At 51.7% G+C, this 26554-nt stretch overlaps 3 protein-coding genes and 1 long non-coding RNA gene across 7 annotated transcripts; 1 reads left to right on the top strand and 3 right to left on the bottom strand.

The window, feature by feature from the left end:
- Window positions 1-1689: 1689 nt before the first annotated feature.
- Window positions 1690-5794, bottom strand: LOC148758816 (uncharacterized). Its single transcript, XR_016020312.1, has 3 exons — window positions 5212-5794; window positions 4925-5069; window positions 1690-4380 (listed from the first exon to the last, which is right to left on the bottom strand). It is a non-coding gene; the product is annotated as an uncharacterized LOC148758816 (long non-coding RNA).
- On the top strand, window positions 5054-11821 carry HSP90AB1 (heat shock protein 90 alpha family class B member 1). 3 transcript variants are annotated; one of them, XM_019734695.3, is made up of 12 exons: window positions 5054-5149; window positions 7515-7661; window positions 7965-8171; window positions 8274-8433; window positions 8594-8727; window positions 8849-9154; window positions 9576-9741; window positions 9943-10133; window positions 10247-10394; window positions 10527-10795; window positions 11015-11348; window positions 11444-11821. In XM_019734695.3, exons 2-12 carry the CDS (start codon window positions 7515-7517, stop codon window positions 11551-11553), a joined length of 2172 nt encoding a protein of 723 aa, XP_019590254.3. In that variant the 5' UTR covers window positions 5054-5149; the 3' UTR covers window positions 11554-11821. The 3 variants fall into 3 exon arrangements, with proteins under 3 accessions (XP_019590254.3, XP_019590252.3, XP_019590253.3); XM_019734693.3 differs by lacking the exon at window positions 5054-5149 and adding an exon at window positions 5942-6112; XM_019734694.3 differs by lacking the exon at window positions 5054-5149 and adding an exon at window positions 6451-7093.
- Window positions 11822-12038: 217 nt separating this feature from the next.
- SLC35B2 (solute carrier family 35 member B2) lies at window positions 12039-15613 on the bottom strand. Of its 2 annotated transcripts, none has more exons than XM_019734696.3 (4): window positions 15465-15613; window positions 14743-14939; window positions 14410-14564; window positions 12039-13552 (listed from the first exon to the last, which is right to left on the bottom strand). In XM_019734696.3, the coding sequence occupies exons 1-4, from the start codon at window positions 15473-15475 to the stop codon at window positions 12614-12616; spliced, it is 1302 nt and encodes a 433-aa protein (XP_019590255.1). In that variant the 5' UTR covers window positions 15476-15613; the 3' UTR covers window positions 12039-12613. The 2 variants fall into 2 exon arrangements, with proteins under 2 accessions (XP_019590255.1, XP_088651804.1); XM_088795678.1 differs by lacking the exon at window positions 15465-15613 and adding an exon at window positions 15319-15347.
- Window positions 15614-16707: 1094 nt separating this feature from the next.
- On the bottom strand, window positions 16708-23555 carry NFKBIE (NFKB inhibitor epsilon). Its single transcript, XM_019734780.3, has 6 exons — window positions 22925-23555; window positions 20455-20557; window positions 19501-19723; window positions 18404-18492; window positions 18010-18249; window positions 16708-17306 (listed from the first exon to the last, which is right to left on the bottom strand). Exons 1-6 carry the CDS (start codon window positions 23290-23292, stop codon window positions 17247-17249), a joined length of 1083 nt encoding a protein of 360 aa, XP_019590339.2. The 5' UTR covers window positions 23293-23555; the 3' UTR covers window positions 16708-17246.
- Window positions 23556-26554: the final 2999 nt, after the last annotated feature.

The following is a 26554-nucleotide window of genomic DNA, read 5'->3' as shown; positions in this document are numbered from 1 at the left end:
ATATTAGCCACATTCTAGGTTACAAAAGAAGTCTCAAATACAAAAGACCCAGTATTAATACACACCACTTTGTATGTCTACAACACAACTAAAGGGTAATATTTTTAAAAATTAAGAATTCTCAGTCAGAGAACCAACAGGAGGCCTCTGCCCAGGCTGAGTCTCTATGTTCCCTCCAAGACGTCACTTAGCTTTAGCTAGATCAGGGGTCTGTAGAAGCATAAAACACTTTCAGACGGATCAAAGAAGATACCATAAGGAGAATCAGAAAATCCTTAAAACCGAATTATAATAAAAACAATATGCATTGAAACTTATGGGGATATAGCTAAAATAGTACTTGAGAAATTTGTAGCCTTAAATCCTTATATCGGTAAAGGGAAAAAGGCTGAAATTTAATGTGCTAAATATTAAAGTTGAGAAAATAGAAAAAGGACAACAGAATTGACCCAGAGAAAATAGAAATAATGAAATAAAAATTCAGCATAAATTTAAAAAATAAAGAAGTTAGGGGTGGCCGGTTAGCTCAGTCGCTTAGAGCATAGTGCTGATAACACCAAGATTGCCGGTTTGATCCCCGCATGGGCCACTGTGAGCTGCACCCTCCTTAAAAAATAAATTAAAAAATAAATTAATTAATTAAAGAAGAAGAAAACAATGAAATGAAGGTCAATATAAATAAAATAGATAAATCTCTGGCAAAATGTCACACAAAAAAGGGATAAGATATGGAGAACAATTTTAGGAATGAAAAAGGAGACATGTTTTAGATAGAACAGAGATTAAAAAGATAGTCAAAGAAAATAATATGCCACAATATTTAAAGATTTCAAGAAATATCCAGAAAAAATATTAAGCAAAATTGACTCAAGGAGAGGTAGAAAACCTGAATACTCCTATACTATTAAAAAAATATATATATTGAGTCCTTAGTTAAAATGTTTCCATACAGAAAACTACAGACTTAGGCAGTTTCATAGGTGAGTTCTACAAAACTTTAAAGAAATAGATCATTTCAGTCTAATATTAGTAAGTCATTAATAAATTAAACATATAAATAGATTAAATTTTTAAATGATATTCCCAATAGATGCAGAAAAAATAATTTTGATACCTATTTAGATTAAAATGATAAGTTAGGGATAGAAAGAGCAAATATGCTCAATGATGAAGAGTAGAAGCATTCTTTTTCTGATCAGAAATGATATAGAAAGGCCCAGAATCATTGTTTCCACTCATCATTGTTCTGCAGGTCCTAGCTGGTGCAGTATAACAAGAAATAAGAGACACAAGGATTAGAGAGGGAGAAACCAAACTGTCATTGTTCTCAGCTGATAGATAAGGTTATACCTAGAAAACGTAAAAAAAACTGATGAACAAATTAAGAATTAATAAGGTTTAAATGATAAACGTCTAAATATTGCTTTGTCTTGTGCACCTAAAACCAATAAAATAAAATAAAAAGAATTAATAAGGTAATTTGCCAACATGCATGTTCAATATACAAAAATCCATTGCTTTCAAGCTCTGGGAAACAGAAATTGAAGGAAATTTTCCATTTACCATAGCATCAATAATAATAATAATAATAATAATGAACTAACACATAAAGCGAGCTTTGAAAGTTGTACAAGAGACTTCGCATGTCCCAGCAGAACATGGAAACTGAGGTGAAGGAACAGAGTCCAGGCTGGCCATGCAGACCTGCTCAATTGTCTAATGTACGAGTATCTGAACATCAAGTCTATTGGCTTGTGAGGATGTCACTTCAGGGTATTCCATATGAAATTCAGAGATGTAAACCCTATGGAACTGGAAAGGACCAGAACTGACAGAACACACCTGGCAGGTCCTGAGCTTGTTCTGAGAGCTAAGGATCCAGAGCTATTCCCCATGCTTGTACAATCCCTGATGTCCTGATGCCCCCTGGGTACCTTGTTCACCCATTGCCCCTTATCAGAGCACCCCTCAGCAGCCTCCTAGATCCCCTTGAAACGCCAGTGGTGCTGCCCAACTAGGAGATCTCTCAGTTTGAGCAGCGGCAGGAGGCCTCTGCCCAGCCTGAGTCTCCATGCTCCCTCCAAGACCTCACCTAGCTTTAGCTAAATCAGGGATCTGCAAACCTTTTCTGTAAAAGGTAAGAGAGTAAATATTTTAGACTTTGCAAGCTCTGTGGTCTCTGTCAGAACTATCAACCATGACATCACACCACGAAAGCCCCAAAGACAACATGTAAACAAATGAGCCTGAGTGTGGCTGTGTTTCAGCAAAACTTTGTGGACACAAATTTAAATTTCATATACTTTTCACATGCCAACATATTATCTTTTGATTTTTTTCCAACCATTAAAAAATGTAAAAACTATTCTTACCCATAGGCCATACAAAAACAAGCAACTGGCTCACTAGCTGCAGGCCATAGTTTGTCTTGTTTCATGTCGCCGCCCTCCAATGGCAAAAGGTTGGGCTGGGTCTTTGAGGCCAGGTCAGGAATAATGGATATCTAGGGAACATCAAGCATTGCAAGTACTGCTGGGAGTAGGATTCTGGAGATGGGGGCGGGGAGGTTAAACCATCTTTAATAGCCGCCAGTGGCTTCTCTCACCCTCAGTTAAGGTCAGAACTTCTTGATATGGCATTTGGGGCCTTTTTAAAACCTGACCCCTGCCTGCAGAGTCACTTTCAGCTCTTCCTGCCTTCCTCAGGGGTTCGTGGACTATGGTCCCTCTGTCAGGGTTGTGCCTTGTTTTTCTCTTAGACTGGTAACGTGGCCTGGCTAGCCATAGCCCTAAGACTGCCGCCTTCCCCAGGAATGAGTTAGGAGACTCTGATCTTCTCCCATACTGCTATGATTCACATTTGGCCTGGGGCAGTGCCCAGTAGCTAAAGACTCCCTGTCCTCATGCATCTCTGCATCCCCAGGTGAGGCTCACAGTGGGGGCTTACTGAGCATCAATGAGTGGGAGAAGTCATCTTGGAAGCCTCCAGAAGAGAAGTTGGAATTTCTGTGTTGGTTCAAGATTTGAGATTTTTCCCATTAGAAAACCCCTGAGTAGTCTCTGGTCCTGACACTGATCCAGAGGAGTGATTCCCGCTCTGCTTTGGACTTGTGTCCTGAGAGGGGAGACAGCTTCCCCACTCCATTTCTGTAGCAGGGTTGCAGCAAGGGAGTTAGTGTACCAAAGGCTCTGAGCTGACTGACCCTGATGTAGTCCCTGAAGCCTTCCCCTCCCAATACCTAGAATATGCAGTCTCACTTTTACCTCTTCACAGGACTGTGAGATGTTGTGAATGCTCCTTGTGAACTAGAAAACAGATTTGTAATTAGCTAGGCCCCTTCTGCCCAGAGGGAAAGGGGGTGTGTTAAGGGACTATGCTCCTTGTTTGAGATTTCGATCGAGAGAATCTTGGAGCCTTCCTGGAAGCAGCACCATGCCCCTTCCCATACTCATTGACATCTCCCAACCACAGGTTTCTCACAGACCATAATGATGGGGTGTAGATGGGTAAGGAGAGATGAAATTGGGGTGTTGGTGGCAAGGGTGATGAGGTCTCGGATGTGAGGCAAGGAAAGCAAGGGTCCTTTGTTCTTTGGAATTCCACACACGAACAAAGAAAATATGAAGGAAGGAAAGAAAACTGGGCACCAAGGCTGGCGATAGAGGACTTCAGGTGGTGGTGGGGGAACACCTCCCCAGCATTGCAGGGACAGACAGAGTGGGTCAGGAAGGGAGTTGATGGACATCTACAAGGTCACAGAGCAGGGAGTGGCCATTCTATCCTGGAGAGGCTATGGGTCCAGCAGGCTTCCAAGATAAGGCCTTAGAAAGGCAAAGTCAGTTTGCTAGCTGGAGGGCATGCAAAGTTGCAGAGCCGGGTGAGGCAAGGCAACCTGCAGCTCTCTGGGCATCAGGCGCCACAGCTGAAGGAGGACAACTTGGTTCTGGACGTCTGACGTCAGCGCTATCTGACCAGTGTCTTCACGCGGCCTCCAAAAGGCACTGCATCCTGCAGGGGTCCCCTGGAGACCCTCCCCTCCCCAGGTCTAGGTAGCTGCAGGAGGTAGGCGGGTGAAAAGAAACAAAACCAGATTGAGAAACAGCTCTATGTGCTTACAAGGTGTGATCAAAAACTACGGTGAATGATTAAATTAAAAAAATGATTACAGTAAAAGACCCATTGCCATTAATACCCCTCGCTTTGAACACACTTATCCCATCATTCTGGCCACTTTCTGGAGCATTTCTGGAAGTCCTCTTTGGTGAGTGTCTTTACTTGAGCTGTTGTGGCTGCCTCGATGTTCTGAATCGATTCAAAATGTTTTTCTTTCGTAGTCATTTTGACTTTAGGGAAGAGCCAGAAGTCACACAGTGCCATATCCTGTGAATAAGGTGGATGAGGACACACCATAACGTTTTTATTTGACAATAATTGCCATATACCAGAAGCAATGTGTTACACAGAGCTTTGCCATAATGGAGGATGAAGACAATGGCAATGTGCCTTTTATTGTAATAAAATTTTTTTCCTGTTTCCCCCCTTTCCGCCTCCCCCCACACTCCAGTTCAAGCCACTGTTTCTCAGTCTGGTTGTGTAGGACACAGCTCCCTGGCCCATGCTGGTATTATGAGCCTTGCGCTCCCCCCAGCTGAGGCAGTCGGTCATCAGCCGGCAGCTCAGGGCAGCTCACAGCAGCTCATGCCTGCTCACAGCAGCCCAGCTCCAGGGAGAGCCATTCACAATCTTAGCTGTAGAGGGCGCAGCTCACTGGCCCATGTGGGAAATCAGCGGATTCCCTGGGCGTTAGGAGTACAGCGCTGATTCCCTGGGCGTTAGGAGTACAGCGCTCCCACCACCTGAGGCACCTGCCAGCCCCAATAAATTTTTTTTAAATTTAAATATTCACCCTATCTTTTAATCACACCTCGGTATGTAGGGAGGTGGCACGTCTCTGCGTTCCACACATGGTCAGCTACAGAGGCTGGGTCCCTCCCAGAGGGAGGGTCCCTTCCAAAGCGACCTATCTCGGCTTGAGCCAGGCGGCTCCCGCAGAGCAGGGTGCTGTGTGACTGAAGGGGGACAGGAGCAGTCAATCACTCCCTTTGGGCTCCACCCCACCCACGAGGCAGTGCCAAGCCAGCTGGACCCGGTAGGTGAGATAGAGGGTCCCGCGCGCGGCCTCCTAGAGTACAGGGGATTGGCGCAGCCTACCCGCTCCCGGGTGACTCTGGTAGAATTGTCGCCGCGCCACAGAGACACCACCCAGGCCGCAGCGGGCGAGGCGGAGCCTCAAGGGAAGAGGGTGGGGCGGGGGCGGGACCGCCAATTGGGGTCTGGAAACTGCTGGAAGCATCGCAGTACTGCCGCTGTCTCTCCCTCCGCCGCAAAGAGTCCCTCCACCAGTCTGGGCCGGCGCCACGCCCCGCTGCGAAACGCTGGCTCTTCCCCCCGCCCACCACCGCTCAACCACCGGAGGGCCGGGATCCGGCGGCTGCCCGAAGTTGGGCCTGGAATTCTGTACCGCCCCAGAGAAAACCCTTTCCCGTCATCGGGATGTAGGAATGTGCAGGGCAGATTCTAAGAGGGAGGTCTAGCCTGGGAGCGGAGGTCGGAGTGATTGGCCGCCTCCATCCGCCCCTTTTTAGGTGTCCCTCAAGGCCAGGACGTATCAGTGGAGGGGCCTGCCCCACAGGTTTTAAGGGAAATCAGTGGGACCCTGGACCCTAAATCCACCTAGACCATCTAAGCATTCCCAACCTCTAATTCTGGTGGGGTCATGCCTGTGAAGTGCGGAGATGGGGATACGTAAGCCAATAAAATAGTGTGCGCTCCTGCGAACGCCTGCTCCCGCTCTTCACTGTCTCCTCCCCTATTTTGGCCATGACGTCAAGGTGGGCGGGCGGCGGCAGGTGCGGAGCTGACAGGCATCCTGCTTTAAGGCGGAGGGATCCGTGGGAGGACATCTGGCTTGTACTTCGCCCTATATAGAGCGACTAGAGGGTCACATAGTCCTTCTTTTGAGTTATCCCCACGCGCGCTTGTAGCGGGGTGTGCGCCGGTCACAGTCGCTGTCCACCTTTCTCTCTAGTACTTGCGTCTCTTCACCTTTAAGGTATGGCCGCACTTTTTCAACCTTTTCTGTCTTTGAGCGTCTTTCATCTTTCTTTTCCCTTCCAAAGCCCAGATCTTGTGCTGGGCTGCCTTTGGGATAACACAATTTCCGAGGTGGGTGGGAGGGGGTTCTCGAATGGAGCTTGCTTGCCCTGGTATGCTTAGGCGGCGGAGGTTCCCCGGGCCACGACTAGCCTTGGCTGAGGTGGGCCGCGCAGTGGCCTTGGGGTAGTGGGCTACTGCACGTGGTGGCTGCGCCGGCCCGGGACGCTGCCATCTTTGCCCCTCCATTTCCGGACCGCGGCTACGGGGCGCTAGAGGGTCCGCAAGGGTTGTGGGTGTGCGCGCTCGGTGTGACTCAGCACAGCCTGGTGCTGTTCTGGCTGTGCCACCTGTTTTATTTAGACGCGTTTCTCAAGTCCGTGAGTGTCCGCGGCAAGGAACGCTTTGGATCCCTACTAGCCCACCGTCCTTCTAGATCTTTCCTGTGGAGGAGGGGAGGAGGCGGGTTCTGGAAGATTCGTGGGCTCCTCAACCCCCGCCCTTCTCCCAGAGCTGAGATTGTTCTGGAAGCTTCTGGAGCCCGGCGCCCCGCCCTGGTGCCCGAATGCTGGAGCGCAGGGAGGCTGCGCGGCGGCACCCCGTTTTCGCGTGGCTCTGGCCGACGCATGTCCGGTAGTGACGAGGGTCGATCCGGTAGACCACGGCCACCATCTTAGTTGTGTTTAGGCCTATACTTGAGTCACGTGAGCTGAGGGGTCACGACTGTGCTTTTGTTTTATCGGCTTCTTTGTCTTAATAGTCCCCCTCCCCTGCCGGCGGGTATCCCACCGCTCTCGGGTTACCCTCCCCTACCACGTGAGTCAGCAATCCCGTGCTGGGCGAGGTAGGAGGTACCTACTTGGGAAGCAGTTGCACGTTATTGCCGTTACCATAAAACGAGTGACCTCGGGTTTTTCTACTTCATCTAGACCAAAAAAAGGTAATAAAACTGTGGTTAGGGATTTCTACACTTAAACGTGCGTGTGGATTTCCTGGAATTCTTAACTTGAGACATGTAGGTTGGGGGCCAATATTCTGCATTTCTAACAAGGTAGGTAACCCGGTGATGCTGAGGCTGCTGGTACATGGACCGCTTAACAGTAGTTTGACGTCCAAAAAACCTGCTTTTCTGTTTCATTGAAGAATGTGTTGGCTTCCCAGCCCCCAAATGGTTTGCGACTAAGGGTGCATCCTGAAATCTTGAAGAAAGCAAAGCCTCTTGGGGAATGGATAGGTAGTACCTCGCTCAGAGCAGTTTGAACCAACTCTCTCTCAGTGTTCACTGTAATTGGGGTGAGTTTTAGGAGTCTTAAATTCAGGGCCATCCTGTTCTTTTGTAATTCTTGACTATTCTTATTTAGATGCCTGAGGAAGTGCACCATGGAGAGGAGGAGGTGGAGACTTTTGCCTTCCAGGCAGAAATTGCCCAACTTATGTCTCTCATCATCAATACTTTCTATTCGAACAAAGAAATTTTCCTTCGGGAATTGATCAGTAATGCTTCTGATGTAAGTGCTGGGGAGGGGGTCTTCGTGGCTGTATTTGTTTGTTTTTAGCAATCCGGAAAAGTGATAAGGGGTGGTTTGGCATTTTTGTGGGGCCTGCTATTGAAGGGGATAAACCTAGCGTTCCAAAAAGGTTTGTCTTACTCTATGGATAGATGGAATAGTGTAACTAACTGTATGTGGTTTTTAAACTTCAAAGGGTAATCAGAATTGAAGCTATTGAGGAATAAAAAATGAAGTTTTTTATTGGATGAAGAGTTGTGTTTTAAGAAAGCAGCATTGTAAGAATAAAATTTGTATTTCCAGGCCTTGGACAAGATACGCTATGAGAGCCTGACTGACCCTTCCAAGTTGGACAGTGGTAAAGAGCTGAAAATTGACATCATCCCCAACCCCCAGGAACGTACTCTGACTCTGGTGGATACTGGCATTGGCATGACCAAAGCTGATCTCATAAATAATCTGGGAACCATTGCCAAGTCTGGTACTAAAGCATTTATGGAAGCTCTTCAGGTATGTGGTATTTTAGCTAGGCACACACCATTCGTGTTTATCTATTTTCTTTGGCTTTCTATGGTTTTCAGAATTTGTTTTGACTTTGAAACTTTTTGGCAGGCTGGTGCAGACATCTCCATGATTGGACAGTTTGGTGTGGGCTTTTATTCTGCCTACCTGGTGGCAGAAAAAGTGGTTGTGATCACAAAGCATAATGATGATGAGCAGTATGCCTGGGAGTCGTCTGCCGGCGGTTCCTTCACTGTACGAGCTGACCACGGTAAGCTGGCTTAACTGTGAAAGTGTCTGGCTTAGAATGCAGGGGAAACGTAAATAGACATCTTGAGTGTCCTATCTGTAAAGCAGTTTTATTTCACTACAGTTGTGCATTTAGTTGTTTTTTTTTATTTTTTAATGTTCCATTGTGATTGACTTTGTAGGTGAGCCCATTGGCCGGGGTACCAAAGTGATCCTCCATCTTAAGGAAGACCAGACAGAGTACATAGAGGAGAGGCGGGTCAAAGAAGTGGTGAAGAAGCACTCACAGTTCATAGGGTACCCCATCACCCTTTATGTGAGTATGCGCTGGAAACTGCCAACACATGACGTCTGCTGCTCTGGAGAATTGCATGGTTCCTGGTTTTTTGTTATCCCTGGTGTCTGTACTCTGAAACTATTGTCTTTGGTGCTTTCAGTTGGAGAAGGAACGAGAGAAAGAAATCAGTGATGATGAAGCAGAGGAAGAGAAAGGTGAGAAGAAAGAGGAGGATAAAGATGATGACGATAAACCCAAAATTGAAGACGTGGGCTCCGATGACGAAGATAGTGCTAAGGATAAGAAAAAGAAAACAAAGAAGATTAAGGAGAAATACATCGATCAGGAGGAGCTGAACAAGACCAAGCCCATTTGGACCAGAAACCCTGATGACATCACCCAGGAGGAATATGGAGAGTTCTACAAGAGCCTAACCAATGACTGGGAAGACCACTTGGCAGTCAAGGTGACACGCTTTGCATGCTGGGCCAATAGGAGCAGGTAGAAGGGTGTTGCTGGTCATACACACGTGGAACTTGCCCAGCTGGTTGGTAGCTGGGAGTGAAAGCCATGGAACCACATGAGTTCACTTACTGGTGACACTTCCACGGGGTGGAGAAATGACATCCTTCCTAGTGACCTAACTTTGTCTTCATGCTGGCCTTATACATCCTGGGTTCTCAATTGACTGTTCTCATTGACTCAAGGATCATACAAAGCTTATACTGTTCTCGTCGTTTAGGACATCAGGGCTTAATTTTCTCAACAGCTGCCCTATCGTTAGTACTTAGGGAAGATCCTTGTTCCACTTTGATAATTTGGTGTTGGGACTAAAAGCTAGTCTTTTACCTGAAAGTGCACTAATGACATCTTGAATTTCTTAACAGCATTTCTCTGTGGAAGGTCAATTGGAATTCAGGGCCTTGTTATTCATACCCCGTCGGGCTCCTTTTGACCTTTTCGAGAACAAGAAGAAGAAGAACAACATCAAACTGTACGTCCGGCGTGTGTTCATCATGGACAGCTGTGATGAATTGATACCAGAGTATCTCAGTGAGTATCTTGGCCTAATGTAACAGTTGGGTCAAGTCCTGTGAGGCTTTCAGCATTCTCAAGGGGACTAAAGTCTTTGTCTCAGATAATTAAGGATTCTCTGCACCATAAGTACAGAAGGTTCCATGGGAAAATGTAGCCTGCTGAATCTGGGTGGCTGTCTACCTCATTCACCTGTGCTTCCTTCCCTTTTGATTGCAGACTTCATCCGTGGTGTGGTCGACTCTGAGGACCTGCCCTTGAACATCTCCCGAGAAATGCTCCAGCAGAGCAAAATCTTGAAGGTCATTCGTAAAAACATTGTTAAGAAGTGCCTTGAGCTCTTCTCCGAGCTGGCGGAAGACAAGGAGAACTATAAGAAGTTCTATGAGGCGTTTTCTAAAAACCTAAAGGTAAGAAGGCAGCAAATGCTTACTTAATTACTGTGGATTTTTTTTTCATTTGTGTTAAGAGGGTAAGAGATTGTTTCTAAGGAAGATTGGTTGTTTCTTTTCCACACTTAAAGCTTGGAATCCACGAGGACTCAACTAATAGGCGACGCCTTTCTGAGCTGCTCCGCTATCACACCTCCCAGTCTGGAGATGAAATGACTTCTCTCTCAGAATATGTCTCGCGCATGAAAGAGACCCAGAAGTGCATCTATTACATCACTGGTGCGTTGGAGCCTACATCTGATCAAAGCCTCTCCTTAGAGGTGTAGGGGAGAGGTGGGGACATTGAGGGATGCCTGGGAACTGGTGGTAAAATGTGTTCTAGTACCTGAATCACATTCAATAACCCTACAGGTGAGAGCAAAGAGCAGGTTGCCAACTCGGCTTTTGTGGAGCGAGTGCGGAAGCGAGGCTTCGAGGTCGTGTATATGACAGAGCCTATCGATGAGTACTGCGTACAACAGCTCAAGGAATTTGATGGGAAGAGCCTGGTCTCAGTTACCAAGGAAGGCCTGGAGCTCCCTGAGGATGAAGAGGAGAAGAAGAAAATGGAAGAGAGCAAGGCCAAGTTTGAAAACCTCTGCAAACTCATGAAAGAAATCTTGGATAAGAAGGTTGAGAAGGTAAGCGATTGTGGGACTAAGATCTATTTTATAATCAATGCCTTTAGGGCCGTTTCCCTCTCAAGCAGGCAGGTTTAAGGTTGCCATTTTTGTAAATCTGGGCGTTGCTTTCTGGAAGATGAGGCATTTGTTCTGAGAACAGAACTTAAAATACCATTATTGTTGCCTTCACATGGTAATGTGGTTCAGTGCCAACCTAAGGTTTTTGGTTGTCCTCAGGTGACAATCTCCAATAGGCTTGTGTCTTCACCCTGCTGCATCGTGACGAGCACCTACGGCTGGACAGCCAACATGGAGCGGATCATGAAAGCCCAGGCCCTTCGGGACAACTCGACGATGGGCTACATGATGGCCAAGAAGCACCTGGAGATCAACCCCGACCACCCGATCGTGGAGACCTTGCGGCAGAAGGCGGAGGCCGACAAGAACGACAAGGCCGTCAAGGACCTAGTAGTGCTGTTGTTTGAAACCGCGCTGCTGTCCTCAGGCTTCTCCCTCGAGGATCCCCAGACCCACTCCAACCGCATCTACCGCATGATCAAGCTGGGCCTAGGTGAGTGCCGTTTACCAGGGAACTTGTCTCCCCGGGACAGATTCCTCGGAATGCTATTTGGGTCAAACGTCATGTGACTTTCTTCCCACTTGCAGGCATTGACGAAGATGAAGTGACAGCAGAAGAACCCAGTGCTGCTGTTCCAGACGAGATCCCCCCCCTGGAGGGTGACGAGGATGCATCTCGCATGGAAGAAGTAGATTAGGAGGAGTTCTACCTGCAGACGGTGTGCCCTGTGTATAGTGTCCGTGGCTCCCCCAGCAGCCCTAGGTGGCCCTGGCACCTGGTTTCCTCTGCTCATGTCTAGTGGTTTTTTCCTCTCCTGTCTTTCTGCCTAAGGTGGGGATACAAGGGCCTCCAGCCTTCCCTTCCCACATTTGACATTGGGTTTGGATGTTGTGTGTTGTGGGAGTTTTTGTTTATTTTGTCCTGAAATTAAAGTATGCAAAATAAAGAAGATGCAGTTTTATACAGTTTTGCTCTCCCTTGTAAAGTGGATAGAATGCTACCTTTGAAGTTTCCTCAGCTTCTGTCTAAATCTTAACCTGCTGTCATCATCCTGAATACAGGTTACCTGGTACATGCTAGTAGTACATCAAAAGCTAAGGTCACTGGGGGCCGTGTAGCAGTTTAAGTCAAAGCATTGGCTGAAGGTAAATGCAAGTCAACCAAAACACGGGACCAAGCCCATTGCAGCAATTTAATTTAATAAAATAAAATTATGAGAGCAGAAAGTTAAAACATTTCCGAAGTACCAAAACCTGCAACTGGCTCATGGAGCAGAGCCTAGGGATCCAGGAGCAGAGGGTGGTGGTGCTAGGCAGGGCTCTCCCATCCTCCTTCCCTAGCACCGCACCGCCTTCCACTTACTCCTAGGAAAGCAGCATTCGGAGCTTACAATACTTGTGCTTTTCTCACCAGAGTAAGAAATGCAGGTCTCTGGAAGTCTAAAAGGGTTGGCTATTCAAGGTAGGGGACAAGCACAGGTGAGGTGTTGGTGGCAGAGCCAAGGGCAAGACTTCCGGGAAATTGAGGGGAGAGGCCCCTCCACACAGGACTCATCTCTTACCTGGGGCTCAAGAATCCTGCCTACTAGAGGACTGGTGACTTAAGGCAAAAGGGAAGGCTGCCTCCTTGGGCTCCCCACCCCCAACTGCAGAGCTGCTTTCATACAGAAAACACCTGCATTTTGCCCTTGAGCCAGCAGCCTCAGAAGTTACAGTAGGAGAGGAAAAGGATACAGTAAGGGCCCTCCACTTTGCCCCTCAAACCTTCTGCACAGGGGACTCAACAGCCACAGCCTTCTTTCCCCGTTGCTTTAGCCTGCCCCGGGCATAGACTCGGAGCAGGAGGGCAGCAAAAACTACAGCCACCCCCAGTCCCCCCACCACAGTGATGGTGTGGCCATAGAGGAGACAAGACAGGAGAATGGCAAAGGCCTGGCGGAGCGTCATGATGATGGTGAAGACAGCGGCCCCAAACTGTCCAATGGTGTAGAAGATGAAGAGCTGGCCACACGCAGAGCAGACAGAGAGCAGCAGGGCATGTGCAGCAAACTCACTGTGTCGCCCCATAAAACGGGTCCCCTCCAGGAGGGCCCCCTGCTCTAGCAGAGAGCCCACTGTGAAGAGGCAGGAGAAGAAGTTGACCCCAAACATCATCTGCACCGATGACATCTTATAGGCAAACAGGGCATCCTGCCAGTTTGAGGTGAAGCTATCGAAGGCAATGTAGCCTGCCAACAGAATCAGGCCTGAGAGAGTGGTGGCCGGGGAGATGCGGGGCTCGGGTCCGCTGGACAACAGAAACATGCTGACCCCAACGGAGATGAGGCCGGCTGTCAGGTATTCCCAGTGTTCATAGCTGCGCCTGGACACCAACTTGCCCATCAACATGACAGGGATCACCTTAGAGGCCTTGGCCAGCACCTGGGTTGGGAAGCTGACGAACTTGAGAGCTTCATATTGGCACCAGCTGCTAAGCACATTTGACAGGCTGGCAAAGGAGTACCGGTACATGGGTGCCCCATGCCGGGGCTGCTTGCAGAGGAGGCAGTAGAGGCCAGCCACGATCAGTGCCAGCACTCGATTCATTAGCACCAGGAACTGTGAGTCTGTGAACCGCTCACCTGCCCATGTGGCTGTGGCCCCATAGCTGCGGGTCATCACTCTTTCCTGCAGCACTCCCCACGTCAGGTAAGACACCTGGGTGGGGGAGGGTGGAAACAGAGAGGAAAAAGGGCAAAAAGATCTCAACAACTTCCCTCTTTTACAGAATGGTATTTAAGTGATTTAAAGCACTTGCTCTGTAGTAACCACCGTTTCCCCGAAAATAAGACCTAGCTGGACCATCAGTTCTATAGTAAAATAAGACCGGGTCTTAATATTAATTTTTGCTCCAAAAGACGCATTAGAGCTGATGGTCCGACCAGGTCTTATTTTCGAGGGAACACGGTAGAAGTTGCCCCTCCCTTCTCAAGCCTGGATTCACCTTGCAGGGAATCAAGTGTGTGTGAAACAAAGCAACAGATGCTTTAGGACTGCCCAGACCGAATTGTCTCCACGGTAGGTAGGGTATGTTAAAGCTGACTTCATCCCACGTATCTTCCTATCTATTCCCAACCAATTCAGGGAGGCAAGAATTCTTAGAGAAGATCGGACATCTGTCAGTTCAACATGGTATATGAGATGGAACTACTAGTGCCCACTCCAAAATGCTACGAGGTCAGCATCTGAGCACGTCTCAGTCTCATGCAGTGTGGGGGAAGGCTGAATGGCTTCCCCAAACTTTTACCATTAGGTTTACAGTATATGCCACCCATCATTGCAGGGGAGATATGTAATAGTAAGCACAGTATAAATCACAGAAAAGGGGAAAAAAGACATTTCCTTCAACCACCTCTAAGATGGTGGTACTGTGTGCCTGTGGGAGGAGGGGGACACATAACACACTAACCAGCAAACGGTTGGGGCTGGTCAGGTGGAAACTATGGTTCCACAGTCCCTGCCCACGGGAGCCAAGCCAGGAAGAGAAGCAGAGCCTGCCTCCCTGCCCTACCTACCTGGAGTCCCACCGCACAGAAGAACAGCTTCAGGGCCTGCCAAGTGGGAGTGGTCTCTGCAGGCTCTGTCCGGGGCGCCAGGGGAACCTCGTCGGAGGCCTTGGGTTCATTGCCAAACACACAAGCTTTGACCAGGGGGAAGCAGAGACCCCTGCCTGAAGAAGGCACACAAGGTGAAGCCCCAGTCTTCTCCCCAGCACCTCATATCTTCCCCAGAGCAGCCAGCCCACCCTGCTGTCAGGCCTGCGGTCCTGCCTCCCTTTCCAAGTTACGTCCTTGTTTAGACAGCCAGCCAGCAAGCTTAATATGGACCTAGCACACTTCCCCACACACCTGTCTCCAGGTAGTTCTTCCGCCTGAAGTACTGCACCAGCAGGTAGCCAGGTACCATAAAGCTGGCATAGCCAGCAGCATTCACCAAAAAGCGGAAGAACCACAGCTGAGTCCACGACTCCGGAGGGGCTTCGGGGGTCTCCCCACCTGCGCCCAGGGAGGGAAGCGTAGCCAGCACCACCGCCACTGCCCACCACCTGTGGGGACAGCAGACGTAAGTATTAGGGTGCAGTTCCCCATCCATTCGGCCCTCCAGAGGGGACCATTCTGGAGAAGGGCCCGGAATCGCCTTCCCGCCCCCCTCAGCTGCAGCCCAGCCCGGACAAAGAGCCTCTCTCTCCTTGGGGGGCCGGCGCCGGCCAGGCAGGGCTCCCTCCCTCCCCGGGGACAGATCCGCCCCTCCAGCCACACAGGTTCCCTCTGTTCCCTTCAGGGCTCGCCGGCTGCTCCGGCTAGAGGTGGCGCCCCCTCCCCCACCCGTGCCCTCTAGGTTCCGAGAACGCCGGGGTTCCCCACCTCCTCCGCCTGACACTCCCGAAGTCCCCCAAGGAGCACAAGCCCACGCTGCGTACCCACCCTCGCCGGCCCCGCAGATTAGCGGCAGCGCTCTGCCCGCCCACCGCCCAGCAGCTGGGACCCCACCCGGCCCCCCGGGCTGAGGAGCGGCAGTCACGTGGCCCGGGGGCTCCGTCACGTGGGCTTGACGCCCCCTAGCCCCCAACCTGGCATCCATGGTCCGGGCTGCGTGGGGCGGAGGGGGGCCGGGGAATGCGGGGCCCCGGGCCGCGTGCTCCCTCCGCTCCCGCTGCCGCCTCCAAAACCAGCCAGTGAGCCAGCGGCTAGCGGAAGTGCCGGGATCTTGCCGCCTCCCTCCCTTCCCACGGCCGCCCCTCCCCCCCGCCGCGACCACGCAGGGACCGGGCAGCCGCCGGGCCACAGCGCCCCCGCGCGGCCCGGAGGGAGACTCGGCTCGGTGCCCGGGTTCCTGCCGCCCTGGGTAGGGGAGTTAGGGAGCCCCCAGCCCCATGCCTGTCCCTGCTTTGTCATGGCCCTTAGCCCTCACAACCAGCCAGGGAGGTAGTGATGATCACTGCCATCTTAGGAACGGAGACACTGAGGTTCTGTGTCCCAAACATTTTCCCCTTGTTACCATTTTCTCACGGGAAGATGCCTCCCTTTCTTAGCTGGGCCTTCTTCAGTACTATTCCCCCACTCCCCATGACCTTTAAGGCTCTGCATGACCTGGCCCCAGTCTACCTCGCCCACTCACCCACCAACTGTAGAGCCCCACTGGCTTGTTCTCAGTTCCTCTAATTCACCAGTGGCCTTCCCCCAATGCCCTCCCCCCTCCCTTACTCATCCTAATGCCGGGGGTTGAGATGACACAGGCCTCCCCTGACCACTCAGAGTACGGCCCTCCACCCACTCCATTGTTCTCCTTCCCATTATTTTTCCTTCACAGCATCCATTGCGACATATTTACATATTACATGTAAATATTACACATTTATGATTTTAATGGCTATCTCACTAGCCTATATGCTCCAAGTAGCCAGAGACTGTGTTGGTTTATTCCCCCATATTCTTCATCTCAGCATAGGCCTGACTTAACAGGGCCCTCAAACGTGTGGAATGAGAAAAAAACATGAAAAGCCACAGTTCCCGAGGCTAGTCCTTTTCTCCAGGCTCCTCCAGATGGCAACCTCCAGGGCAGTGGTGAGGCCTCCTGCCTGTGTCTTATTTCTCTTTCTCTTCCTCCCCCCCTCTGCATTTCCACAGAAAGGTCTGTGCTGGACAGAGAGGCCTGAGGACTGTTAGCCCCCCTACCCTGCCTAGCAAGTTCCTACCCTGTTCAGGTGACAATTTCCTTATCTCGGCCACTGCCACGGCCTCTACCACGAGGTCACAGGACAGTGCTGTCAAAAAATCCCCAACGCACACAGACATGAATGCAAGCAAAACAACTCTAGGGGGAGAAAACTTTTTAAAAGTCTCTACGGTTTTAGTGTCATGTTATTGAAACTTCCCCTTCCCCAAGGCTCCATTTGGGGCCTTCTGTGTGAAGTCTTTAAACAACAGTGTTTAAGAGTCCTCAATAGCAGTGAGATGAAAACCCTCAGGGCCCTGCTTGCTCATATTTCAGTTTCTCTCCTCAATCAGGAGAGTCCGGATTTTCCTACTGTTTAGCAGTTTCAGGGTGACCCAATGTGGGTAGAAACAAGAGCCCCTGCCATCTTCCATAGAGGTAAACAGGCTTCACCCAGGATACCTGGGGCTTTGGGGGGTCTTCCAAGAATCTCCGTCTGCCTGGGAAGCTCTTCCTTCCAGACTGGCTCTCTCTCACTTGCAATCCCTTATCTCAGCTCAGGACTGTGCTGGCTTCAGCAGTCCCCATGACACCAGACAGGCACATTGCCGGGGCCCAAACTGCAGCAACAGTGGCTCCAGCTTCCAGATGGGAAGAGGTGAAGCTTCCAGGGCCTCAGACCCTGCCCTGGCTTCAGTCAGCACAGCAGTGGCTTCCCAGAGATCTTCAGGTCATCAAAGAGCAAAATACTAAAGAGCTGAGAAAGAGAATGGAGAGAAGCAAAATCAGGGCCCAGGGGAAAAAGGCGGCAGTGGGGAAAGGGAGCTGGGGAGACCTATTGGGCCATTTCCTTCCTACCAAATGATAGCTGGATACAGGGAACAAATCTTCCTACTAATCTCCCAAATGGTGGCCCCTCTGGGCTAGGCAGAGCCCTGAGGACTTAGGCAAGCCCTGACTCTAAGATAATGCCAGAATACCACAGATAAGAAGGACCAAGGAGGTGATCCAGCCCGAGTCTGTTTTGTGGGGGGAGAAGGTGGTGGGGAAGGGTACTCACAAACACTTTGACTATTTGTTTACATTGGACATTTAAAAATGGGAGACATACTGGGCCCATATTCCTCTGTAACTATCTGCTGAAGCTTAAAAGAGTGACCCTCAGGAAGAGACTGATTTCCCACAGGCTCCAGCAGCCCGCTGTCTTACACCTGGCCTGTTTTCACTGATCCACTTTAGCTGCAGGGCTCCTATAGGAGTCCAAGATTGGGCCCTGACCAACTAAGAAAAGAGGCTGAGAGAGGGGCAGAGGCTTGCTCAAGGTTCCACAGTTGGTGAGTGGCAGAGTCTTGGACTGCACGCTGTGTCCTAACACCTTGGCCATTTCAGCTATTACTGTGCCTGTCTCTGCTATGGGTGTGGGAGGCTCTGGAGAGCAGAACTGAGCATATGCCTCTTACCTCCTCAGCCAGGTCCTGGGGAGTCTCATCCTCCACGTTCCGTAGCAGGGAGTCGGCACCTGCCTTGCACAGAGTGGATGAGATGCTGCTGAGGCCCCGGCCCATTGCAAGGTGCAGGGGTGTGCACCCGTTGAGCATGCGGGCATCTACCCGGGCACCAGCACGGAGCAGGAACTGCACCAGACTCTGCTCCTGGGTCTCCACGGCCAGGTGCAATGCTGTCTTCCCACTTGTGCCCTCCTGTAGGAACAGAAGTATGTCAGCCCACGCCCTCAAGAGGAAGCATGCTGGGCCTGGGCCCTACATGAGACGGTGACTGCCACCACTTCTGACAGTGGGAGGAGCCCTGGGGCTGGACCATGTGGTGGGGAAGCGCCCTGATTGGCCGCCTCACCTGCGTGTCAATGTCAGCTCCGTTTTCAAGCAGCAGTTCCAAGAGTGGCTGGTTTCTCTGTAGGGTAGCGATGTGGAGACAGGCCAGACCTGGGATGGGGTGAACATGGGGGCTGCTAATCTGCACCTACCAACTCTCTCCCACTCTTCAGGGACCTCCCTACCCTTCAGCCTCAAGGGACCCTCTGCCCACTCAATACCTCTGATCACAGAACTGTTAAAACACAAACCCAAAAACCCCCTCAAAAGTCTGAGGGGAAAGGAACTCAAAGTTTCCACCTTTTCAGAATCATGTTATTGAAACTTTCAGGCTTCAGGGGTCAGGTTGCTAAGTGACACCGCCATATACCTACCCTCCCCCAACACACCCCTTCCCCATTCTCTAACGCTAACTCTGCCTGCCTTCAAGCCTGGTCCACAGCCACTTTCTTCAGATGTCTCTGGGATCCTCAGGCCCCCCGCCCCTCCCCAGGTCCACTTCCTCCAGTGTGCTCCCCTAGCCTTTTTGCTATCTTCTTTCTGGCCTGGAGCCCCCTCTGCTTAGAGAACTCGATTCAGATTCACATCCCTTCCCTCCCTCAAGTCTCTGCTCCAATGTCCCTGCTCCATGAGGCTTTCCCTGACCAGCCTATTTTATCACATATAATCCATCCCCCACATTCCAGTTCTTCTCACCCTGCTCTACTTTCCCACAGCACTTACTGCCTTTTAACCGACTAGAGAACTCACTTCTCATATTTATTGTCTGTCTCAATTGTTCCATTTTGTTCACAGATGCAAGCCCAGTTCCTAGAATAGTATTTGGCACATAGAGGCCCTCAGAACATTTTTGTTGAATGAATTAATGAGTTCATCTGATCTCTAGTAAACTGACTATCTTGAAGGCAAGGTTTAGCTCTGTTTAGCACACAGTAGGTTCTCAGTAAATTCTAAATCAAATTCATTCATTCATTCATTCATTCAGCAAAGATATACTGAGTACCTATGTGCTTAGAACTGGAGGTGCCTCAATGGAGAAGCTATGGCTCCCGCTTCCTGAGAGTGGAGTCCTTGTTTCCTGTCCCCTCCTCATCCCACGAGCCCTGAGGCTGCCTGTACCTTGCCAGTTTTGCAGCTGGAGGTCCAGGGAGTGAGGTGGTCCTCTGCCTGGCTCTGGCCGCCCCTCCAGCAGGCAGCGGGCACAGGCCAGGTGCTGGCGCTGGCAGGCCACATGCAAAGCTGTGTCACCATGCCGGTCCTGTAGCTCCCGGCTCGCTCCCTTCAGCACTAGGGCCCGAACTGTACCTGGCTGGTCCAGATGTACAGCCAGATGGAGTGCTGTCTGTAGGCACAAACAGAGGGTCACAGGGACACTACAGCATGTTCCCACCCTTGGGAACATGCTCAAGTGGGCACAGGAATTGCCAACTGCCACCACCTTCCTTGAGGGCAGCTTATAGAGGCTATGGCCCTGATCTTCCAAGGCAACACTACCAAGCCCTTCCCTCTGTCGTGCCCCACCAAGTTCTTGGCACCCCTGTTCTGGAGGCAGGATGAGGGAAGCAGCGTCCTGCTCTTCTTGTAGGTCCCCCTAGCCCCTGGAGAAAGGACGGATGGGGACAGGTCTACCTTCTCACCCTGTGGGGAGAACTCTGTTATCCCCAGAGGCTAAGCGACAGGGAGGGGCTAGAGGGGAAACAAGACAGAGACACCAGCCAGTCTCTACCTGGCACACTCCTCTTTAAGGCTCCATGCAGATGTCACCTCCTGTATTAACCCGTCCCTGGCTGCTCCCCACAGACACTGGATCCAATAGTAGCTGCTATGTGTCCCCGTTACAACTCTTGTCACTGTGCTGTGTGATTAGGTGTTAATACCAGTCTCCCAGCCCAGGTTTGAGCACTTTGTGGGCACAGGCTGTGTCTTACTCATGTCTGCATCCTCAGCTTCTAGCCCAGTGTCTGGCATATGGTTTCCTGAGCGAGCAGCCTAAAGACACTCATGATGTGGCTGTTGGGGATGGCGGTCAGAGCAGATACGAGTATCTGGGCACAGCCCACCCTCTCCACCCACCTGGTAAAGGTTGTTCTGAATGTCCAGGACCTCCTGGGGCAGCAAAGCCAGGCAACAGAGCAGCACAGCTGGGGCCTCGTGAATCACTGCCAGGTGGACCAGCCTGGAGGGCACGGGCAGGGTTTAGTGTCAGGGCCCAGGCCCAAGAGAGTGGGCTGGAGTCCTGGGGTTAGAAGGAACACATCTCTCAGAAGCTGCCCATAGGGTAGGTGCAGGAAGTGAGAGTTTGGGCCAGGAAGTGAGGGTTGATACGGGAAGCCAGAATCCTGGGGGTTGGAGCTCCAAGTTCCCATCTCTGGCTTTCAAGGAGGGCCTTGGCTCAGTGGGAGTGTGGGCTGATGGGCCAGGGTCCTTCCTGTCCAGCCTGCCCACACTCCACTCCCCTCTGGCCCCAAGGCCCCACCAGGTCAGCTGCAGCTCAAAGCCAAACTGAAAGCTGCCAGGGTAGTGCAGAGGTGGTTTCCAGGGCTGAGCTCCCCACCTCCCCACCACCACAATTGGGAAGACAGAGATGGCAGAAGTGAGGTCACCCCCTCTCCATAACAACTCAGTGTTGCACATGCCAAGGGAGAGAAAACAGAAGCTTTCGGATGTGGAGCAAGGAGACAGTGCAACATCCTGTCTCTCTGCCCCTTACAGAGGAGGCAAGAGAACCACTCCTCAGACAGCACAGACTGTGTGGGTCTGGCCAGAGCCCTCCACTCGGTGTGTACCTCCAGGGGGAGGTCTGTGTAGTGCAGAAAATGTGCGCTTGTTGGGGGACAAAGAGCCTTAGCCTAGGCCTGGGGGGGGGGGGGCAGCTGGGAGGGGAAGTTCCAGTCCTGGGGTTTCCCCACGTCAGGTGGGGAAAACGAAAGCCAGCGCTGGAGGGTCTAGGCTGGGACCACTGCCTTGGGGCGTATGGGAGGTGGGGTAGCTTAGCTAAATAGCCTGTCTGGGCTGGGGAGGGGGCTGCTCTGGCAGGAGGGGGGCAGGCTTGGTGGCGGGCAGGAGAAGAGGCCCAGGAGAGAGTGTTAACGGGTGGGAGGAGCCACTCTGGAAATCCCCTCTGCCAGGACCTGCTCTCTGGGTCACATTCCTGCAGCCACCTCCCTCTCTCCCTCAGTTGCCCCTCCTCCCACTTCCTCTTCCCACTTCCATAGGTCCCACAGCCCAGACACTTCCTAGGGAAGAAAGTGCTCCCTCCGCTCCAGGAACCCCTTGGGGAGTCTTGACACCTCCCCCTGCCCAATCTAGATACAACACCTGTCTTGAATTAGAGGTAAAGCCTGGGCTGAGAGGCTAACAAAGGAGGGCAGTGACAGAAGTCCCCACTCCCTGGATCAAAGGTCAGCCATAGGTATTCCTCATGGAGCCCCCCCCCCCCCCAATCTTGATTCTGGGCCTGAGGGCTGGTGATCTGGACACAGAGTACAAAAGGCCTGGGGTCATTCCTCTCCCACCCACTGGGTCCCCGGGCTATCTTTGTCAAAGGCCACTCAGGATTAGGACCCTTGCATCTCCACAAAAGCAGGTCAGGACAGACACCTACTGCCACTCTACACACCTGTTCCCCTGGTTCAGCATCCCTTATCTGGAACCCCAGCCCCCTCCACTGTTTCTCATCCCCAAATCCCAGCCACCCCCTCTCCTAACTTTGTCTCTTCTTCCTGAGAGACATATCCTCAACTGGCCAGCCCCTCCCTCACGACTGCCTCTTACTTCAACTGCCCCCTAGCCCAGCCCCCACCAAGCTCCACCTGGGCCTGGGGGAGGAATGGTAAAGTGAGGGGGTCAGACAGGACAGTGAAGGAGGACTTGGAGGGCTCAGGAGATAGAAGGTATATAGGTAAGGCTGGCTCCAACCCACACTTCCCCTTTCTCAGCAGAGGAGGAAGTACGCCAAGGCAGCCAGCCGCCTGTCGGACTGCTGGGGCAAGAATGCCCCAGGCTGGCTCACCCCCTCCTCAGGTCCAGCCTCAGCTCTGCACCCCGGCGGCACCCCCACCCCTAGCTTCCTGGACCCCACTGGCAACCTGTAACTGGCACCTCTTGTTCCTTGAGACAGGGTATTCTGCGGTCATGTGCTGGGAATCCCAGATGTTGTGCAAGTAAGGATGCCCTCTTGCCCAGCAAGAAAAAAACTGGACTGTTCAGGGGGAATTTTCCCTTCCTAGTGGTGGGTTACTGGTAGGTTTCCAAGATGCTGGCTGGGGTTCCAGCTGCTTAGTAAGGACCCCAACAGCTCTGCCCACCTCTTTAAGTGAAGGCAGAGAGATAATGCCAGGTCTTCTGGTCTGGGCCTGGATAGAGTTCAAAGGTTGGCTGAACTCTAAGTTTGGAGTTTGGAAGAGTCGGGACTGCCCCTTCCAGGGCAGGTGCTTTGAGGGATCCTCATAGAGGGGGCGCCTGGCCTGTTGCAGCTCCTGGGGAGGCGCCGAGTTAGCATCGGGAAGAAGGGGTGCTGTCTCAGCCTAGCCCCCATACTCACGTGTCTCCGTCCTCAGAGATGTAAGTAAGTGCTTCCAGCTGCTGAGGGCTCAGCGCCCCCGCTGGTGGGAGCGGCGAGCCTGGGGATGGGTTTTCGGTTTCGAGGCCCCCCAAAAAGGTCAGGGACTCGGTGAGAGACGAGGAGCCATAGGTGGAGTCAGCCCTCTCTCCATCTGTGTCTTCCTTCTCCTGTGGCTCCTTGGAGGTTCCGGGAGGATGGGTCCAGGGCTGGGGGCCTCCGCCGTCAGAGGACCGGGAGGCTGGGGCCGGGGTGGGCTCGGGCAGGGAGCGCAGAGAGCGCAGAGACTCTATGCCCGAGTCATACTGGCTCTCATCCGACTCGTCCGGCCCCTTCCGCGCCTCCGACATGCCCGCAGCTCCGGCCGGCGGGGGCCAGGTCCGAGCAGGATCCTGCTTTGGGCTCCGCCGCACCGCCTTTCCGGGTTGCAGATCTGCCTTGCGGAACGGGTGCCCGGCCTGGAGTGGCCTCTTTCCCGAGCTGCGGGGGCCCGAAGGGTCGGCGGGAGGTTCCGGCTTGGCCCGGAGCGCTGGTGAGGTCCGCTGCAGAGGCTACTCAGGGCAGCCTGGCTGCCCAGTCTGACGCGCTCTCTCGCCCCGAACCTTAGGCCCCGCCCCCGACAGGCGCTTCCGGACCAAGGCCCCGCCCCCCGGAATCCCCCTTCCCCGCCCTCTGCGTTGGCTGAGAGTTAGGGGTTACCCGGTCCTGACTCACTCTTGCATTAATTCACCCATTCATCATTCATTCATACGTCCACCGATTCGTCCGTTTGTTCATTCATTCATTCACTTTTTTCTCCTTCTTCATTCCATTCATTAATTCCATGCATTCATTTTTTCCTTCTTTCACTTCCTCCATTTCTTCATTGATTTCTTTTATTCATTTATTAATTCGTTTGTTTTTAGAGGAGTATTAATTATACAAACGAGGCGTCTAGGGCACGTGGGTGGTGGGCTGGGGAAACATTGCTATTTCCTACTCATTTCTCTCCATTTCTCTTACTTTCTCATCTACCAGTGCCCAGGCGTTTGGGTAGGAAAAGGCGACACCCATTGTCTTTAAAGGAGAGGTTCTCCCTTTGGGTCCTGGACAGAGGGTCTCCTGTGTCAACTTCCCAGATCACATAGAATTGGGCATGAGGATGTGTTTTTCAAAAGTAGATTTTCTCAGGCAGACTGTTGTCTAAAAAAGCAGGACGGTTCTGTTTTATTGTTGTCTAAAAAAGCATAAGTGGTCATTCCTCACATGGAAGAAACACTGGCCTTAGTGGTTACAGCATCTGGTTACCCCCAGTGGTCAGGGAAGTTTAAGTTCCTCATGGTCAGGCCAGGATGGGGAGGGAGAGCCAAATATACTGGCCACACTCTGCTGAGGTGCCCACCCCAGCCTCAGCCCCAATGCCAACGCATCTTTCATGCTTCCCTGTCCCTGTTTGCCCTGGGCCCAGGGAGGCTGTAGGCAAACCCCACCCACATGGTGAGCCCCAAACTAGTGCCCCAGGATTTACCCCCTACCCCAAGTGCCATCGACCATGGGCCAGCAATGCCTTTAGAACATCACTTCCAAGGGAGTATCCTTTTCCATCTCTGGCACTGAGGGGAGAATGCTGGGGTGAGTGCAGACAGCTCCTAACCAGCTTCCCTACTGCCCTCCCCTGTGCCATCTCACTTTATTCATCTATTTACCCATTTGACAAACATGCATGGAGCTTCTCCTACATGTCTGACATTGTTCTCTCTGCTGGAAGCAAAACCGAGTATCACAGTAACAGTAATATCCACATACTACCAACCCCACCAACACCGAAAAATGTTCATGGTCCCAGTCTTCAGACAGCTCCCTGGCAATTACAACACAGAGTAATTGTGCGAAGACAGGAATGAGAACGGGGTCCTGTGGGGGCACATAGTGGAGCCAACTACCCAGTGGGGGTGAGGGGCAGGGGAGTTCCCATTTGAACTGGAAATGGGAAGGGAAGAGGGCTGGGGAGAAGAGAAGTACCTAGTCTCTGGGAGGAAGGGGTTAGTAAAGAGAGAGGAGACGGGGAGGGCAGAGAGGAGGAGATGACCTACTGCTCTCCATCCCCATGGAGGACCCGAATGGGGAGGGTGTGTTGAGCATGAGGCAGTGAGAAGCCATGAGGGGAAATCCGAAGGAAATTGAGGCATCTCCTTCCCTTGGGGTCAGTGTGATTTCAGATGTTTTCAACTTCCTCCCCTGACATGTTCCTCTCCCATCCTCAAAGGCTGGAGCAAAAGTACAGTCATTAACTCCAGACCCAGACCACTTGTGTTCAAAATCTGGCACTGTAGGCCTCATTTTAAAGTTGGGTAGCTGAGACCCAGAGAGGTGAATTGACTTGCCCAAGGTCAAACAGTCAGAAAGTGCAGAGCTGGGTTTTCCTGTCCCTAATCCAAAACTTATAGAGTTTTTTCAGTGAAACTTTCTTTCCTTTATGAAGATCTAATGGCTTGGGGCACTTGAGCCCTCTGCCAGGACACAAGAACTCAGGAGTGTGCAGTGACCGCCCGTCTGCTTCACACCGAGGCTGAATTCAAGGAAAAACCTATCCCCATCCAGCCCCGTGTCTGGCTCTGAACCATAAGAGGTGTGTGGCATCCCCTTTGGCCACATGAGGTCAGCATTGAGTTGCCCACTGCTTCCAGCACCTCGCATTGACAGGAAAGCCCATCTGGGGAAACTTCAGGAATGGGGAGAGGGACCATGCATTGTCATCTGGAAAGATGGCCTGGGGTGTTTGACTCGGGCCACAGCAGAGTCAGAACCCTAATTTCGCTTCTTCAGCCCCAGTCTTCTCTGAGGCTGGGCCCCTCTGATCCTCTTCTCTCTCTGTGTTTTCTACTTTCCTTAGTTGGGCCCCCACTCCTAGCCAGGCTCATTGTCTGGAAAAAGGCCCGGTTGCCATGGTGACCAGCTGGTCAGCTGGCTCCTTCCAACCCCCCTCCTTTCACCCCTCTTTTCCCTGGAAGGGTAATGTATGTGAATGGAGAAAACGGGGTAGTCTTTTATCTCTTGGAAGCTCTGGGGTTGGCCAAAAGGAGTTGGGCTATCTATCTCTCTTCTAAAGGCCCCCCGAAGTGAGGAAGGGAAGGCAGTGGGGGTGGGGGACAGAAGGAAGATTATAACAACTAAATGGGGAGGGTGAGGAGCCTATCTGGGTTAGGAAAGGGCAGGGTTAGGACCTCGGCTCTCTGTCTGCAGTGAGGACTGAACTAGGTGGAAGGGGGTAAAACCAGAAGTAGAGGGGTTGGAGTGAGCTGTGAAGCAGAACTTCCCCAAAAGCATGGGTGGGAGACATTGGAATGAGCCACCCAGTGAAATTCCTCCTCTGCCCTGGGAGTGAAGAACCGCTGCCTCTTCAGGAGTGTACCCTTCTTCTGTTAGGGCAGGGAGGATGGACATACTGACCTGGGGAGGAACACGCAGGCTGGATAGTTCTGAAGCAATTGGCAGACGGAGAGTCACCTTCACCTGGCCTGGTAAGGGAACAGTAGGAAAATGGAGGCAGGACCAGGAGTGGGGTGTGTGGGGGGGGGAGGACGGGGGGGTGGTTCAGGTAGTGGCCCTTCTGCCCCAGAAGAGGGGCAGGAC

Source organism: Rhinolophus sinicus, chromosome 2, assembly GCF_057876585.1.
Source record: "Rhinolophus sinicus isolate RSI-liver-muscle chromosome 2, RSI-T2T, whole genome shotgun sequence".
Classification (NCBI taxonomy): domain Eukaryota; kingdom Metazoa; phylum Chordata; class Mammalia; order Chiroptera; family Rhinolophidae; genus Rhinolophus; species Rhinolophus sinicus.
Note: the sequence above shows the minus strand (reverse complement) of the source record. Positions and strands in the feature narration are given on the sequence as shown.